Here is a 16,563-nt window from a genome sequence, read left to right on the forward strand (position 1 = left end):
GAAAACAGTAGACTAGATGAAAGAAACAGTAGACTAGAGGACAGAAACAGTAGACTAGATGACAGAAAACAGTAGACTAGAGGACAGAAAACAGTTAGACTAGATGACAGGAAAACAGTAGACTAGAGGACAGAAACAGTAGACTAGAGGACAGAAAACAGTAGACCTAGATGACAGAAAACAGTAGACTAGAGGACAGAAAACAGTAGACTAGATGACAGAAACAGTAGACTAGAGGACAGAAACAGTAGACTAGAGGACAGAAAACAGTAGACTAGAGGACAGAAAACAGTAGACTAGAGGACAGAAAACAGTAGACTAGAGGGCAGAAACAGTAGACTAGATGACAGAAACAGTAGACTAGAAGACAGAAAACAGTAGACTAGAAGACAGAAAACAGTGACTAAGGACCGAAAAGTAGACTAGAGGGCAGAAAACAGACTAATGACAAAAACAGTAGACTAGAGGGCAGAAAACAGTAGACTAGAGGACAGAAAACAGTAGACTAGAGGCAGAAAACAGTAGACTAGAAGACAGAAAACAGTAGACTAGAGGACAGAAAACCAGTAGACTAGAGGACAGAAAACAGTAGACTAGAGGGCAGCAAAAACAGTAGACTAGAGGACAGAAAACAGTAGACTAGGGACCGAAAACAGTAGACTAGAGGCAGAAACAGTAGACTAGATGACAGAAAACAGTAGACTAGAAGACAGAAAACAGTAGACTAGAAGACAGAAAACAGTAGACTAGAGGACAGAAAACATTACTAGAGGGCAGAAAACAGTAGACTAGATGACAGAAACAGTAGACTAGAGGGCAGAAACAGTAGACTAGGACAGAAAACAGTAAGACTAGAGGGCAGAAAACAGTAGACTGAAGACAGAAAACAGTAGCTAAGGACAGAAACCAGTAGACTAGAGGACAGAAAACAGTAGACTAGAGGGCAGAAAACAGTAGACTAGAGGACAGAAAACAGTAGACTAGAGGACAGAAACAGTAGGACTAGAGGACAGAAAACAGTAGACTAGATGACAGAAAACAGTAGGCCTAGAGGACAGAAAACAGTAGACTAGAGGACAGAAAACAGTAGACTAGATGACAGAAAACAGTAGAACTAGAGGACAGAAACCAGTAGACTAGAGGGCAGAAAACAGTAGACTAGAGGGCCAGAAAACAGTAGGACTAGAGGACAGAAAACAGTAGACTAGAGGACAGAAAACAGTAGGACTAGGGGGCAGAAAACAGTAGACTAGGGGGCAGAAAACAGTAGACTAGAGGGCAGAAAACAGTAGACTAGAGGGCAGAAAACAGTAGACTAGAGGGGCAGAAAACGTAGACTAGGGGGCAGAAAACAGTAGACTAGAGGGCAGAAAACAGTAGACTAGAGGACAGAAAACAGTAGACTAGGACAGGACAGAAAACAGTAGACTAAGGGCAGAAAACAGTAGACTAGAGGGCAGAAAACAGTAGACTAGAGGACAGAAAACAGTAGACCAGAGGGCAGAAAACAGTAGACTAGATGACAGAAAACAGTAGACTAGATGACAGAAAACAGTAGACTAGAGGACAGAAAACAGTAGACTAGATGACAGAAACAGTAGACTAGAGGACAGAAAACAGTAGACTAGAGGACAGAAACCAGTAGACTAGAGGGCAGAAAACAGTAGACTAGAGGACAGAAAACAGTAGACTAGATGACAGAAAACAGTAGACTAGATGACAGAAAACAGTAGACTAGAGGGCAGAAACAGTAGACTAGAGGGCAGAAAACAGTAGACTAGAGGGCAGAAAACAGTAGACTAGAGGGCAGAAAACAGTAGACTAGAGGGCAGAAAACAGTAGACTAGATGACAGAAAACAGTAGACTAGAGGACAGAAAACAGTAGACTAGAGGGCAGAAAACAGTAGACTAGAGGACAGAAAACAGTAGACTAGAGGACAGAAACAGTAGACTAGAGGGCAGAAAACAGTAGACTAGAGGGCAGAAAACAGTAGACTAGAGGGCAGAAAACAGTAGACTAGATGACAGAAAACAGTAGACTAGATGACAGAAAACAGTAGACTAGAGGACAGAAAACAGTAGACCAGAGGACAGAAAACAGTAGACCAGAGGACAGAAAACAGTAGACTAGATGACAGAAAACAGTAGACTAGAAGACAGAAAACAGTAGACTAGATGACAGAAAACAGTAGACTAGATGACAGAAAACAGTAGACTAGAGGGCAGAAAACAGTAGACTAGAGGACAGAAAACAGTAGACTAGAAGACAGAAAACAGTAGACTAGAGGACAGAAAACAGTAGACTAGAGGGCAGAAAACAGTAGACTAGAGGGCAGAAAACTGTAGACTAGAGGACAGAAAACAGTAGACTAGAGGACAGAAAACAGTAGACTAGAGGGCAGAAAACAGTAGACTAGATGACAGAAAACAGTAGACTAGAGGACAGAAACAGTAGACTAGAGGACAGAAAACAGTAGACTAGAGGACAGAAAACGGTAGACTAGAGGACAGAAAACAGTAGACCAGAGGGCAGAAAACAGTAGACTAGAGGACAGAAACAGTAGACTAGAGGACAGAAAACAGTAGACTAGAGGACAGAAAACAGTAGACTAGAGGGCAGAAAACAGTAGACTAGATGACAGAAAACAGTAGACTAGAGGACAGAAAACAGTAGACTAGAGGGCAGAAAACAGTAGACTAGAGGACAGAAAACAGTAGACTAGAGGACAGAAAACAGTAGACTAGAGGACAGAAAACAGTAGACTAGATGACAGAAAACAGTAGACTAGAGGACAGAAAACAGTAGACTAGATGACAGAAAACAGTAGACTAGATGACAGAAAACAGTAGACTAGAGGACAGAAAACAGTAGACTAGATGACAGAAAACAGTAGACTAGAGGACAGAAAACAGTAGACTAGATGACAGAAAACAGTAGACTAGAGGACAGAAACAGTAGACTAGAGGACAGAAACAGTGACTAGAGCAGAAACAGTAGACTAGAGGAGACAGAAAACAGTAGACTAGAGGCAGAAACAGTAGACTAGAGACAGAAACAGTAGACTAGAGGACAGAAACAGTAGACTAGAGGACAGAAAACAGTAGACTAGAGGAAAGAAAACAGTAGACTAGAGGGCCAGAAACAGTAGACTAGAGGGCAGAAAACAGTAGACTAGATGACAGAAAACAGTAGACTAGAGGACAGAAAACAGTAGACTAGAGGACAGAAAACAGTAGACTAGAGGACAGAAAACAGTAGACTAGAGGACAGAAAACAGTAGACTAGATGACAGAAAACAGTAGACTAGATGACAGAAACAGTAGACTAGATGGACAGAGAAAGAAAACAGTAGACCAGAGGACAGAAAACAGTATACCAGAGGGCAGAAAACAGTAGACCAGAGGGCAGAACAGTAGACTAGATGACAGAAAACAGTAGACCAGAGGGCAGAAACCAGTAGACTAGAGGGCAGAAAACAGTAGACCAGAGGACAGAAAACAGTAGACTAGAGGACAGAAAACAGTAGACTAGATGACAGAAAACAGTAGACTAGATGACAGAAAACAGTAGACTAGAGGGCAGAAAACAGTCAACTAGAGGACAGAAAACAGTAGACTAGAGGACAGAAAACAGTAGACTAGAGGACAGAAAACAGTAGACTAGAGGACAGAAAACAGTAGACTAGAGGACAGAAAACAGTAGACTAGATGACAGAAAACAGTAGACTAGAGGGCAGAAAACAGTAGACTAGAGGGCAGAAAAACAGTAGGACTAGAGGACAGAAAACAGTAGACTAGAGGACAGAAAACAGTAGACTAGAGGGCAGAAAAACAGTAGACTAGAGGACAGAAAACAGTAGACTAGAGGACAGAAACAGTAGACTAGAGGACAGAAAACAGTAGACTAGATGACAGAAAACAGTCGACTAGAGGGCAGAAGTAGACTAGGAAAACAGTAGGACTAGAGGACAGAAAACAGTAGACTAGAGGACAGAAAACAGTAGACTAGAGGAGCAGAAAACAGTAGACTAGAGGACAGAAAACAGTAGACTAGATGGACAGAAAACAGTAGACTAGATGACAGGAAAACAGTAGACTAGAGGGACAGAAACAGTAGACTAGAGGGCAAAACAGTAGACTAGATGACAGAAAACAGTAGATAGAGGGCAGAAAACAGTAGACTAGAGGGCAGAAAACAGTAGACTAGATGACAGAAAACAGTAGACTAGAGGACAGAAAACAGTAGACTAGAGGACAGAAAACAGTAGACTAGGGGGCAGAAAACAGTAGACTAGAGGGCAGAAAACAGTAGACTAGATGACAGAAAACAGTAGACTAGAGGGCAGAAAACAGTAGACTAGAGGGCAGAAAACAGTAGACTAGATGACAGAAAACAGTAGACTAGAGGACAGAAAACAGTAGACCAGAGGACAGAAAACAGTAGACTAGAGGGCAGAAAACAGTAGACTAGAGGGCAGAAAACAGTAGACTAGAGGACAGAAAACAGTAGACTAGATGACAGAAAACAGTAGACTAGATGACAGAAAACAGTAGACTAGATGACAGAAAACAGTAGACTAGAGGACAGAAAACAGTAGACTAGATGACAGAAACAGTAGACTAGATGACAGAAAACAGTAGACTAGAGGGCAGAAAACAGTAGACTAGATGACAGAAAACAGTAGACTAGAGGACAGAAAACAGTAGACTAGAGGGCAGAAAACAGTAGACTAGAGGGCAGAAAACAGTAGACTAGAGGACAGAAAACAGTAGACTAGATGACAGAAAACAGTAGACTAGAGGACAGAAAACAGTAGACTAGAGGGCAGAAAACAGTAGACTAGAGGGCAGAAAACAGTAGACTAGAGGACAGAAAACAGTAGACTAGAGGACAGAAAACAGTAGACTAGAGGGCAGAAAACAGTAGGCTAGAGGACAGAAAACAGTAGACTAGAGGACAGAAAACAGTAGACTAGATGACAGAAAACAGTAGACTAGAGGACAGAAAACAGTAGACTAGAGGACAGAAAACAGTAGAGTAGAGGACAGAAAACAGTAGACTAGAGGACAGAAAACAGTAGACTAGAGGACAGAAAACAGTAGACTAGAGGACAGAAAACAGTAGACTAGAGGGCAGAAAACAGTAGACTAGAGGGCAGAAAACAGTAGACTAGAGGACAGAAAACAGTAGACTAGAGGACAGAAAACAGTAGACTAGAGGGCAGAAAACAGTTTCATAGGCTGGGAAAGAAGAGCAGTGACATTCTTATAGAGTTTTCACGTGGTTATCGTTCCTCCTAGTCCTTTTCCCTTCCCAGCATAAAAGAGGGCATGAGCCTTTCTATGGTCAAGGCTCTATTTAGGTTACCTACTACTCTTCCCATTCAACTCCCATTGTTGCTCCACAATAGGCCTCCTAGAGTTTAATGAAACAAATTAGCATGAAAGCTAACCTAGTTCTGATGCAGATGACTGACAATGATTGGCTTCCAAATCTATATATAATCCAACAATGGTGAGGAAAAGCTGAACAGCAGCACTATAGAAACCCACTGCAGGCCAGGCTCATGTAGGCTGATGTCAGAGTCATGACAAGCCTCAGTCCAGTCCATTAAACAGATAACACAGCCATCGCATGCAGCCGCGACATTACAGCCCAAGCCTCGCTCAACCAGGCAGGCGTATATAACTATACATTCAGCGCAGCTGACAAACCAGCTACCACTGAGACGGCCACTCTCAGCCAGCCCTAGACCCCAGATCACAGAGAAGATACGCGGAGTGGAGAGGAGGAGGCTACTCGCTATTTGTAGAAACAAAGCTCTGATCATTATGCAATATGGCTAAATTGACCTATCTGCATTTGGACAGCAGTTGATAGCACGAGATTATCACTAGGCTGTATCACTAGGCTGTATCCCTAGGCTGGCCACAGGCCTGAAGATCACTGATGCATCATTCCAAAGATCCCGTTTTCACTGTGTGTGAACAGGATACAGAGCCAGTCACACACACAATACCGATCAATATTTAAAGCTACTGTAGCAACTTTCTAATCTCTGATGAGTCAGAATTCAACCGCACTATCACCAAAACAGCAATATCCAATAAAACCTTGGCAAAACGTAGTCATTGTATCACGCATTATGTAATACATCACAGTAGTGCAGCCGGGCGTGTGTGTGTGTGTGAGAGAGGTCGCTGAAATCCCTGTGTACACTGACCCCCCTCCTTTTCACACTGGTCATCAGCATCACATCTCGGATCCCTCCTACACACACACACACACACACACACACACACAGTGACACAACCCCCAGACCCACCTGCTCTTGCGCCGGCATCTGACCCTTACGTTTCCCAGTTGGTCTGTTTATGTGACTCTACCAACTCCTGACTGGGCTAGGCATTATAAAAACATGTCTCCTTGAAGTGAATCCTCCTCTCCTGTCTGCTCGGTCTGATCACACTACTGCAGGTACACACAGCTTTATCCAGCTAACTAGAGCTGCTTGCGCTGCCCGTCCAACCGCTGTTCTGTTTCTAGATCTTGTGAGTTTTTAACTCCTCTTTGAAATGGCATCCCAGGCTCCCAGCAATTCAGGCTTCTAGCATATCAGCTCTCTGGTGGCAGAACAGAAGAGATAGGGGTTGGAACTTGTAGTCTGTTCGTTAGATCCATGGGACTGAGCCAGAGGCTGGATGCTGAGAGGAGTCTTCACTGCTTCAGGGTCCCGCTCTCTCTACTTCATCCAAGAAGAAAAGCCAGCATTTCTCCCTCTCAGCCTCTTCTCCTCGACGACACTCATTGGCTTCAAATCAAAAGATGTCCCCATTAAAAAAGAACAACTCCAGCTGAGGAGGGCATCTAATCGTTGGCAGTCAGCGCTGGGGGGGTAGAGGGGTTACTGGAGGGGAGGGTTCAGAATAAATTAGCCCAACTTTGATGAAGTTTGAGCTGAGACCCAGAGCCTGTACAAGTGTTCCTCGGGGAGGGTCTGTGAGCACTGAGGGACAGAGCACTGCATGGCTGCTCAAGAATCCTCTGATTCGCTCGTCCAGCAAGGGAATCATTGATGTGTATGCCGCTAACTCATTCAGATCGCTCCAGCTCCGTTGCCCCAAGGCAGTGTGGAAGGCAGGAGGGTTGAGTGAGTGAGTGAGTGAGTGAGTGAGTGAGTGAGTGTCTCTGTGCGTGTGGCAGGGGGTGAGGTGTGGATGAGGGTGTCAGTGAGAATGCCACAGAGCTCCGTGATCACAGGGAGAACAATAGAGTAGGGCCCCATCCCATCAGCTAGACAGCAGCTGCAGGGGTGATCTCTCCGCGTCAACCATAATCAAACAAAAATGTATACCCTATCTATAGCACCCTGTCAATAGTACCCTGGCTACAGTACCCCGCTTTTAGTACCCCGACTACAGTACCCCGACTACAGTACCCCGACTACAGTACCCCGCCTACAGTACCCCGCCGACAGTACCCCGCCTACAGAACCCCGCCTACAGTACCCCGCCTTTAGTACCCCGCCTATAGTACCCAGCCTTTAGTACCCCACCTTTAGTACCCCGACTACAGTACCCCGCCTACAGTACCCCGCCTACAGTACCCCGCCTTTAGTACCCCACCTTTAGTACCCCGACTACAGTACCCCGACTACAGTACCCCGCCTACAGTACCCCGCCTTTAGTACCCCGCCTTTAGTACCCCGCCTTTAGTACCCCGCCTACAGTACCCCGTCGACAGTACCCCGTCTACAGTACCCCTGCCTACAGCACCCTGCCGTTAGTACCCCGCCTATAGCACCCCGCCTATAGCACCCCGACCTATAGCACCCTGCCTATAGCACCCTGCCTACAGTACCCTGCCTTTAGTACCCTGCCTTTAGTACCCTGCCTTTAGTACCCTGCCTACAGTACCCTGCCTACAGTACCCTGACTACAGTATCCTGTCTACAATATTCTGGCTACAGTACCTGCCGACAGTACCCTACCTACAGTCCCTGCCTTAAGTACCCTGCCTATAGTACCCTGACTACAGTACCCGGCCTTTAGTACCCTACCTACAGTACCCTACCTACAGTACCCTACCTACAGTACCCTGACTACAGTACCCTGCCTACAGCACCCTGCCTACAGTATTCTGCCTAAAGTACCCTGCCTTTAGTACCCTACCTACAGTACCCTGCCTATAGTACCCTGCCTACAGTACCCTACCTACAGTCCCTGCCTTTAGTACCCTGCCTATAGTACCCTGACTACAGTACCCTGCCTTTAGTACCCTACCTACAGTACCCTACCTACAGTACCCTGCCTACAGTACCCTGTCTTTAGTACCCTGCCGACAGTAAACTGCCGACAGTACCCTGACTACAGTACCCTGCCTTTAGTACCCTGCCTATAGTACCCTGCCTACAGCACCCTGCCTATAGTACCCTGACTACAGTACCCTGCCTACAGTACCCCGCCTTTAGTACCCCGCCTTTAGTACCCCGCCTACAGTACCCCGTCTACAGTACCCCGCCTACAGCACCCCGCCTACAGCACCCCGCCTGTAGTACCCTGTCTACAGTACCCTGCCTTTAGTACCCCGCCTATAGCACCCCGCCTATAGCACCCCGACCTATAGCACCCTGCCTATAGCACCCTGCCTACAGTACCCTGCCTTTAGTACCCTGCCTTTAGTACCCTACCTACAGTACCCTGCCTATAGTACCCTGACTACAGTACCCTACCTACAGTCCCTGCCTACAGTACCCTGCCTACAGTACCCTGTCTTTAGTACCCTGCCGACAGTAAACTGCCGACAGTACCCTGACTACAGTACCCTGCCTTTAGTACCCTACCTACAGTACCCTACCTACAGTACCCTGACTACAGCACCCTGCCTACAGTATTCTGCCTAAAGTACCCTGCCTTTAGTACCCTACCTACAGTACCCTGCCTTTAGTACCCTACCTACAGTACCCTACCTACAGTACCCTGCCTATAGTACCCTGACTACAGTACCCTACCTACAGTCCCTGCCTACAGTACCCTGCCTACAGTACCCTGTCTTTAGTACCCTGCCGACAGTAAACTGCCGACAGTACCCTGCCTACAGTACCCTGTCTTTAGTACCCTGCCTATAGTACCCTGCCTACAGCACCCTGCCTATAGTACCCTGACTACAGTACCCTGCCTACAGTACCCCGCCTTTAGTACCCTGCCTTTAGTACCCCGCCTACAGTACCCCGTCTACAGTACCCCGCCTACAGCACCCCGCCTACAGCACCCCGCCTGTAGTACCCTGTCTACAGTACCCTGCCTTTAGTACCCCGCCTATAGCACCCCGTCTATAGCACCCCGACCTATAGCACCCTGCCTATAGCACCCTGCCTACAGTACCCTGCCTTTAGTACCCTGCCTTTAGTACCCTGCCTACAGTACCCTGCCTTTAGTACCCTGCCTACAGTAGCCTGACTACAGTATCCTGTCTACAATATTCTGGCTACAGTACCTGCCGACAGTACCCTACCTACAGTCCCTGCCTTTAGTACCCTGCCTATAGTACCCTGACTACAGTACCCTGCCTTTAGTACCCTACCTACAGTACCCTACCTACAGTACCCTGACTACAGTACCCTGCCTACAGCACCCTGCCTACAGTATTCTGCCTAAAGTACCCTGCTTTTAGTACCCTACCTACAGTACCCTGCCTACAGTACCCTGCCTACAGTACCCTGCCTTTAGTACCCTGCCTTTAGTACCCTACCTACAGTACCCTACCTACAGTACCCTGCCTATAGTACCCTACCTACAGTACCCTGACTACAGTACCCTACCTACAGCACCCTGCCTACAGTATTCTGCCTAAAGTACCCTACCTACAGTACCCTGCCTACAGTACCCTGCCTTTAGTACCCTACCTACAGTACCCTACCTACAGTACCCTGCCCATAGTACCCTGACTACAGTACCCTACCTACAGTCCCTGCCTACAGTACCCTGCCTACAGTACCCTGTCTTTAGTACTCTGCCGACAGTAAACTGCCTACAGTACCCTGCCTACAGTACCCTGCCTTTAGTACCCTACCTACAGTACCCTGCCTACAGCACCCTGCCTATAGTACCCTGACTACAGTACTCTGCCTATAGTACCCTGCCTATAGTATCCTACCTACAGTACCCTGCATGGTACACTGCCTATAGTATCCTGCCTATAGTATCCTGACTACAGTACTCTGCCTATAGTACCCTGCCTATAGTATCCTACCTACAGTACCCTGCATGGTACACTGCCTATAGTACCCTGCCTATAGTATTCTACCTACAGTACCCTGCATGGTACACTGCCTATAGTACCCTGCCTATAGTACCCTGCCTATAGTACCCTGACTACAGTACCCTGCATTGTACACTGCCTATAGTACCCTGCCTATAGTACCCTGACTACAGTACCCTGCATGGTACACTGCCTATAGTACCCTGCCTATAGTACCCTGCCTATAGTACCCTGCATGGTACACTGCCTATAGTACCCTGCCTATAGTACCCTGCCTATAGTACCCTGCCTATAGTACCCTGCCTATAGTACCCTGCATGGTACACTGCCTATAGTACCCTGCCTATAGTACCCTGCCTATAGTACCCTGCCTATAGTACCCTGCCTATAGTACCCTACCTACAGTACCCTGCATGGTACACTGCCTATAGTACCCTGCCTATAGTACCCTGCCTATAGTACCCTGGCTACAGAGAGAAATAAGGAGAGCCAGTAGTTACCCAAGCGAATGTATCTGGGTTGGTGACCATGCCTTCTAGTGGTTCTCTTTCCTCATTATGTTATCTACCTGTGTGAGTTCAAAACAACCACTGTTGTAGTACCAGGGGCTTTCCAGGTTCTTAGTGACCGCCAGGCTCTCTAGTGGTCTAAACACGGTTTACACTCACCTATAGCAGGTATTGTCGGAGCAGGGGCTGTGCACACGGACGATGATGAACACGTGTTGGAAGTGGGAGCGGATGGTCTTGGGGGTGAAGGGGAGCGCTCCCGGCTCCTGGAACACTATGGTGATGATGTCATTTCCAATGTGTCTCTTCCTCAGCAACTACAAGGACAAACATGGTATAACCATACAAGAATTACACTATCTCAATGAATATCCTATTCTTCAGCATGGCAGCATTGAACTTGATTAATAATTGAATCCATCTATGGCATATCATGTTATCCTAAAGCATCTCTCTTAGATATTCATGTATTATGTGATATCATAGAACCCTTCCGTACCTGTTGTTTGTTGTTGGGTGTGTAGGGCAGCAGGGTAGACACGTGGAACATGATCTCATAGTCCCTGTAGGCCGTGTACAGGGAGTGGCTGCCAGTGGAATCAGCTGGAGGAAGGGAGAGGAGCACCACAATATAAGGCCCCATTGTACTGCTCCTGCAACCCAACTCTGTCCTCCAGCAACCTATCTGCTCAGTGCTTTATGTACTAGACTGTCTCCTGTTTCATAGCCCAAACAATAAGCCATGCTAGTGTAGTCTGATCAATGTCTGCCAACATAGTGAGACAGGAAAACCACAACAAATAATTGTTGTCATACAGGTAGAGCCCTATCGACAATACTGTATTGTTGCTCAAAAATACTACATCTAAAAATGTAGCATTGTAAAGAGTATGTCACAACCCTACTAGTCTACTATAACCCTAAGAGCAGAGGTACCCATGCGCTTGTCTCTCTTGACAGTAACTGATTTGGTTTTGGGTGCAAGATTACCCAGGCAGCCACCACAATTAAAATGTATGGACAAAAGAGGAATGTTCATATTCACTGAGCTTATGAATAGAGGAAGTGCCAGAAATAGTCTAATGTAATTAAGTGCATAATTGCGATGAGCTGCCATTTCCTGCTCTGCTCTCATTAGGAACATAAAGGATCTAGTGGAGCGTGTGGGCCAGCCATTGTGAACATGATTTAGTCCTCAATACACCAGAGACAGACGGAGAGATGGAGGGAGGGAGTACGGGTTATGAGAAAGAGTTGGTCAGAGGAACAGGTATGGTGGAGTGATAAGACTCGCAAGGCGAAATGAGGGGTTACAAGAGAGATTTGAAAGAAAAACAGGCTACATGAAGTAAAAAGGGACTACACATAAAAAACCCTGCTAGAGACAGGAGAGGAACAGCTATTTCCTGGATTACAGAGATTACCCCAAACCTATTGTTGATAACACACAAGGCAGAACAGAGCACCGTCAAAAGCAAATATTAAGCAGACTCTACAGCTGTGAGACCTGGGCTGAGGAGGTCAGAGAGAGGGTCAGTGAGGTTCCCACACAGGAGCCTGTCATGCTACATCCTTGGTCAAATAAAAAAGGTCAATCACACTTTTAAATGCACTGTCAGTGCTTTGCTTTGAATGGGAATCAATTGTGTGTGTCCCCAAGGTTAGTTAAACACAACTGTGTGTTTGTGTGTATGTGTGTAGCAAGGCTCAAGCCACGCCCAGCTGAGAATACTCCTGTCTTTAGCTATCATTTGGCTGTGTTTGAGAAGTGGATCATCTATTTGTCAACTAATTGTCAATTCACCGATTGCTTTCAAAACATTTTTTTGACAATATTCATCCTATTAACACCTTTTCTCCTGGACTTTACTGTTGAAGAAAATTGTGAAACGATGTCTCAAAAGGATGGGGGTATCGTCAGAAATTGAAGACATGGGACAAAAAGGTTTTGACCCACGTGTTTATAAAGTTTATATACCGATGGGGATTAAACACACGGACACAGCAACCACATGACAAGAAAGAAGAGAAACCGGTCTACTTACAGCTAGTCTTCCCTTTGTGGGATAATTTTTTTTTAAATGTTTGATTAGATGATAACGTAAGTTGTCACTCAGAAAAGAAAGCTGACACGAAAAATCTAAATATCTTATTCAATCATGTCATTTTGTATCTTTCCCCTATTGTCAAATAAATATGCATTGGTTAATTCTCAAGTGGGTGCTATTTTGATACAAAACATTTCTGCCTTGTAGTTAATATTCTAGATGACAATCATGAATAAGTAATGTTGCACATATTTGGGTAAAAGCCATGGTGAACGTTGACGGGAGATTGTGAGGGGGCGTTTACCAATTCTCTTTGGGGTGGTACCTTAGAAATAGCTGGTTGGATAGAGTAACTTCATATGCCCACATGTACAGTGCATTTGGAAAGTATTCAGACCCCTTGACTTTTTCCATATTTTGTTGTTAAAGCCTTATTCTAAAAAATGGATTACATAAAACATTTTCCTCATCTGACTCTTCCTGTCAGAGCAAAAACAAAGCCATGAGGTCGAAGGAATTGTCCGTAGAGCTCCTAGACAGGATAGTGTTGAGGCACAGATCTGGGGAAGGGTACCAAAAAATGTCTACATCATTGAAGGTCCCCCAAGAACACAGTGGCCTCAATCATTCTTAAATGGAAGAAGTTTGGAACTCACAAGACTCTTCCTAGAGCTGGCCGCCTGGCCAACCTGAGCAATCGGAGGAGAAGGGCCTTGGTCAGGTAGGTGACCAAGAACCCGATGGCCATTCTGACAGAGCTCCAGAGTTCCTCTGTGGAGATGGGAGAACCTTCCAGAAGGACAACCATCCCTGCAGCACTCCACCAATCAGGCCTTAATGTTAGAGTGGCCAGACGGAAGCCACTCCTCAGTAAAAGGCACATGACAGCCCGATTGGAGTTTGCCAAAAGGCACCTAAAGGACTCTCAGACCCTGAGAAACAAGATTCTCTGGTCTGATGAAACCAAGATTGAACTCTTTGGCCTGAATGCCAAGCGTCACGTCTGGAGGAAACCTGGCACCATCCCTACAGTGAAGCATGGTGGTGGCAGCATCATGCTGTGGGTATGTTTTTCAGCGGCAGGGACTGGGGGACTAGTCACGATCGAGGGAAAGATGAACGGAGTAAAGTACAGAAAGATCCTTGATGAAAACCTGCTCCAAAGCGCTCAGGACCTCAGGACTTCTTGTTGGAAGGTTCACCTTCCAACAGGACAGTCTCTGAATGTCCTTGAGTTGCCCAGCCAGAGCCACTTGAACCTGATCGAACGTCTCTGGAGAGACCTGAAAATAGCTGTGCAGCAACACTCCCCATTCAACCTGACAGAGCTTGAGAGGATCTGCAGAGAAGAATGGGAAAAACTCCCCAAATACAGGTGTGCCAAGCTTGTAGCATCATAACCAAGAAGACTTGAGGCTGTAATCGTTCCCAAAGGTGCTTCAACAAAGTACTGAGTACTGAGTAAAGGGTCTGAATACTTATGTAAATATGATATTTCAGTTTTGTATTTTAAATAAATTTGCTAAAATGTCTTAAAACCTGTTTTTGCTTTGTCATTATGGGGTATTGTGTGTAGATTGATGAGAATAAAAAAACTATTCAATCCATTTTAGAATAAGGCTGTAATGTAACAAAATGTGAAAAAAGTCAAGGGGTCTGAATGCACCGTATATGCAAATTAGTTGTTATTTCCGAACGTTATTATTCTATCAATATAATAACAAAACATATAAAAGGGCCAGATATGGTTAAAAAATGTTGGCATGTGTCATTTCAAATAAGAAAACATTTTATATTTAACCTTCAATTGAATACCTGAAGTCCCACCAAAATGTCTGGATTCCATAGATTTTCTGTCTCTCATTATACAATTGTGATAAAAAGGTCAATATTTGATGGACTTTTTAAAATCTAAAATAGTTAAGCATCTTACTCTTATGTAGCTGTTACATTCATCAGAACTGTATTTTTGACCTTTTGTCAATTTTGACTACCATTGCTAGTGTGTGTGTGTGTGTGTGTGTGTGTATGTGTGTGTGTGTGTGTGTGTGTGTGTGTGTGTGTGTGTGTGTGTGTGTGTGTGTGTGTGTGTGTGAGCGTACTCTTGGTGTCAAGCTGGGCGCGGTACTTGGTGAATCCCTGGAGGCGGACTCTCTCCCCCAGCAGCTGTATGAACTCCTCCAGGGCAGGGCCCGCCGTCTCATTGTTGTACATCTCTTCCTCACTGCTCTGCCCCGCCCTGCAGTACATCACCCCCACCTTCACCTGGAAACTCAGCTAGAGAGGAGGAGGGCGAGAGAGGGGGAGAAAGTAAAGGGGGAGGGAGGAAGAGAGGGGGAGAGAGAGTGACAGATTTAACGTTAAAAAATGTTTGCAGTGCAAAAACTATACGAGATCAGACAAGCCTAATTTTATAGCATGATATAGTGCCAACATATAGTGCCAATCAAAATAGCTATGAAATATGGTAACTGGCCCAATAACAGCATATAGCTGTAGCATGGCTGGGCTCTTCAGGGAGGGTTTTATGTAGTGTTTATTTATCCTCCTACCCCCTGCTCATCCAGTTTCATCAGCTGTTCTGTGACCTTGGGCGTGTTGAGGGCCAAGCGGAGGCAGGGCACATCCAGCTCTGGAAGCAGGTGCTCCAGCACCTCCTTCAGGGGCAGCCCCCGGGTAGTGCCATGCTTTGAGGACGAGGGCACCGCATCCTCCAGAATAGACCCCCGGAGTGTGGTCAACTGGATGGAGGGATGAAAAGAAGGAGAGGAAGAGAAAGAGGTGTGAGAGGAGGAATGTGCCTCAGGAATCCCCAGTCCATGGAACTTTCACATCAAGGTGGAACAAAGCGATAGCCAAAATGAACATGTCGGTTTTTCTTCCCAAAAACCCTAACTTATCCTGAGTAAGTTCATAACTATTTATCTAAAGGAATCTGACATAAAACAACAGAGAAGAACCAGGTACAGTTATGAATCAAACTTTTGGCCTGGGGGCAGAAAGCTGAGGGTGGGGTTGGGGTTGTTCAGCAACGCATAATATGTACACAGAGTGTGCATTGTGTTCAGCAGAGGCCGTGAACTCAATCACTTGCTATCATATACAGCTGGAACGGAGGGGAATTTTCTCTCCCACACTCCTAGGAGAGGGCCCGAACAAAAGGACAGTGTTCCACAGGTTTGGGGCCCTGGGGACCCGGGGTGTCTCACAGAGCTGGAGGGTCTATTCACCCACACCTGGCCACCTTCCAACCCAGGGAAAAACCCCCAGACAACCATCTCTGGACACTCCAGGGCAGGTGCCTTAAATCTATAGCTGGGAATGGTGAATAATGGTGCTGTGTCGCAGTCACTCCATAACTAAAATCACAACCTTCCAACTTAATGAAGCAAATTATTTTCCAGTGAAATGTAAAAGGAGAGTTCTCTATAGTGTTTTGAGGTTGTGTAGCATTGACAGGCCATGGAGATGTGAGGAGGATGAGAGCGTTTTCTATAGTTTCTTTACACAGTGCTGATCTGAGAGAACAGCTGATGGCCCTCTGGGCTTCTTACATAATCAGCAGAGAGAGATGGAGAGCTGAGTTTCACCTCCAGCTAGTCTTACCGTGAAACTACCAGGAAGACAGACACGGGAGAGTTACTTATCTACAGAAAAACAAATCTACAGACAATCAACGTGACTGGATTTGATAACAATTCCAGAAATCTCAATCTATCTAGCAGGATCATTAACTGCTAACGC

At 45.8% G+C, this 16,563-nt stretch overlaps 1 protein-coding gene across 2 annotated transcripts in view; it reads right to left on the minus strand.

Moving 5' to 3' along the window:
• LOC115162355 (signal-induced proliferation-associated 1-like protein 1) overlaps positions 1–16,563 on the minus strand; it is a 99,114-nt gene that overhangs the window by 38,089 nt on the left and 44,462 nt on the right. For both annotated transcript variants that reach the window (XM_029713578.1, XM_029713577.1), the window contains exons 4-7: positions 15,372–15,560; positions 14,922–15,096; positions 11,271–11,374; positions 10,931–11,088 (exon numbers count right to left, since the gene is read on the minus strand). In XM_029713578.1, coding sequence (XP_029569438.1) covers positions 10,931–11,088; positions 11,271–11,374; positions 14,922–15,096; positions 15,372–15,560 — 626 coding nt within the window. The remainder of the gene's footprint in view (positions 1–10,930; positions 11,089–11,270; positions 11,375–14,921; positions 15,097–15,371; positions 15,561–16,563) is intronic.

This window comes from Salmo trutta, chromosome 25 (genome assembly GCF_901001165.1).
Source record: "Salmo trutta chromosome 25, fSalTru1.1, whole genome shotgun sequence".
Classification (NCBI taxonomy): Eukaryota; Metazoa; Chordata; class Actinopteri; order Salmoniformes; family Salmonidae; genus Salmo; species Salmo trutta.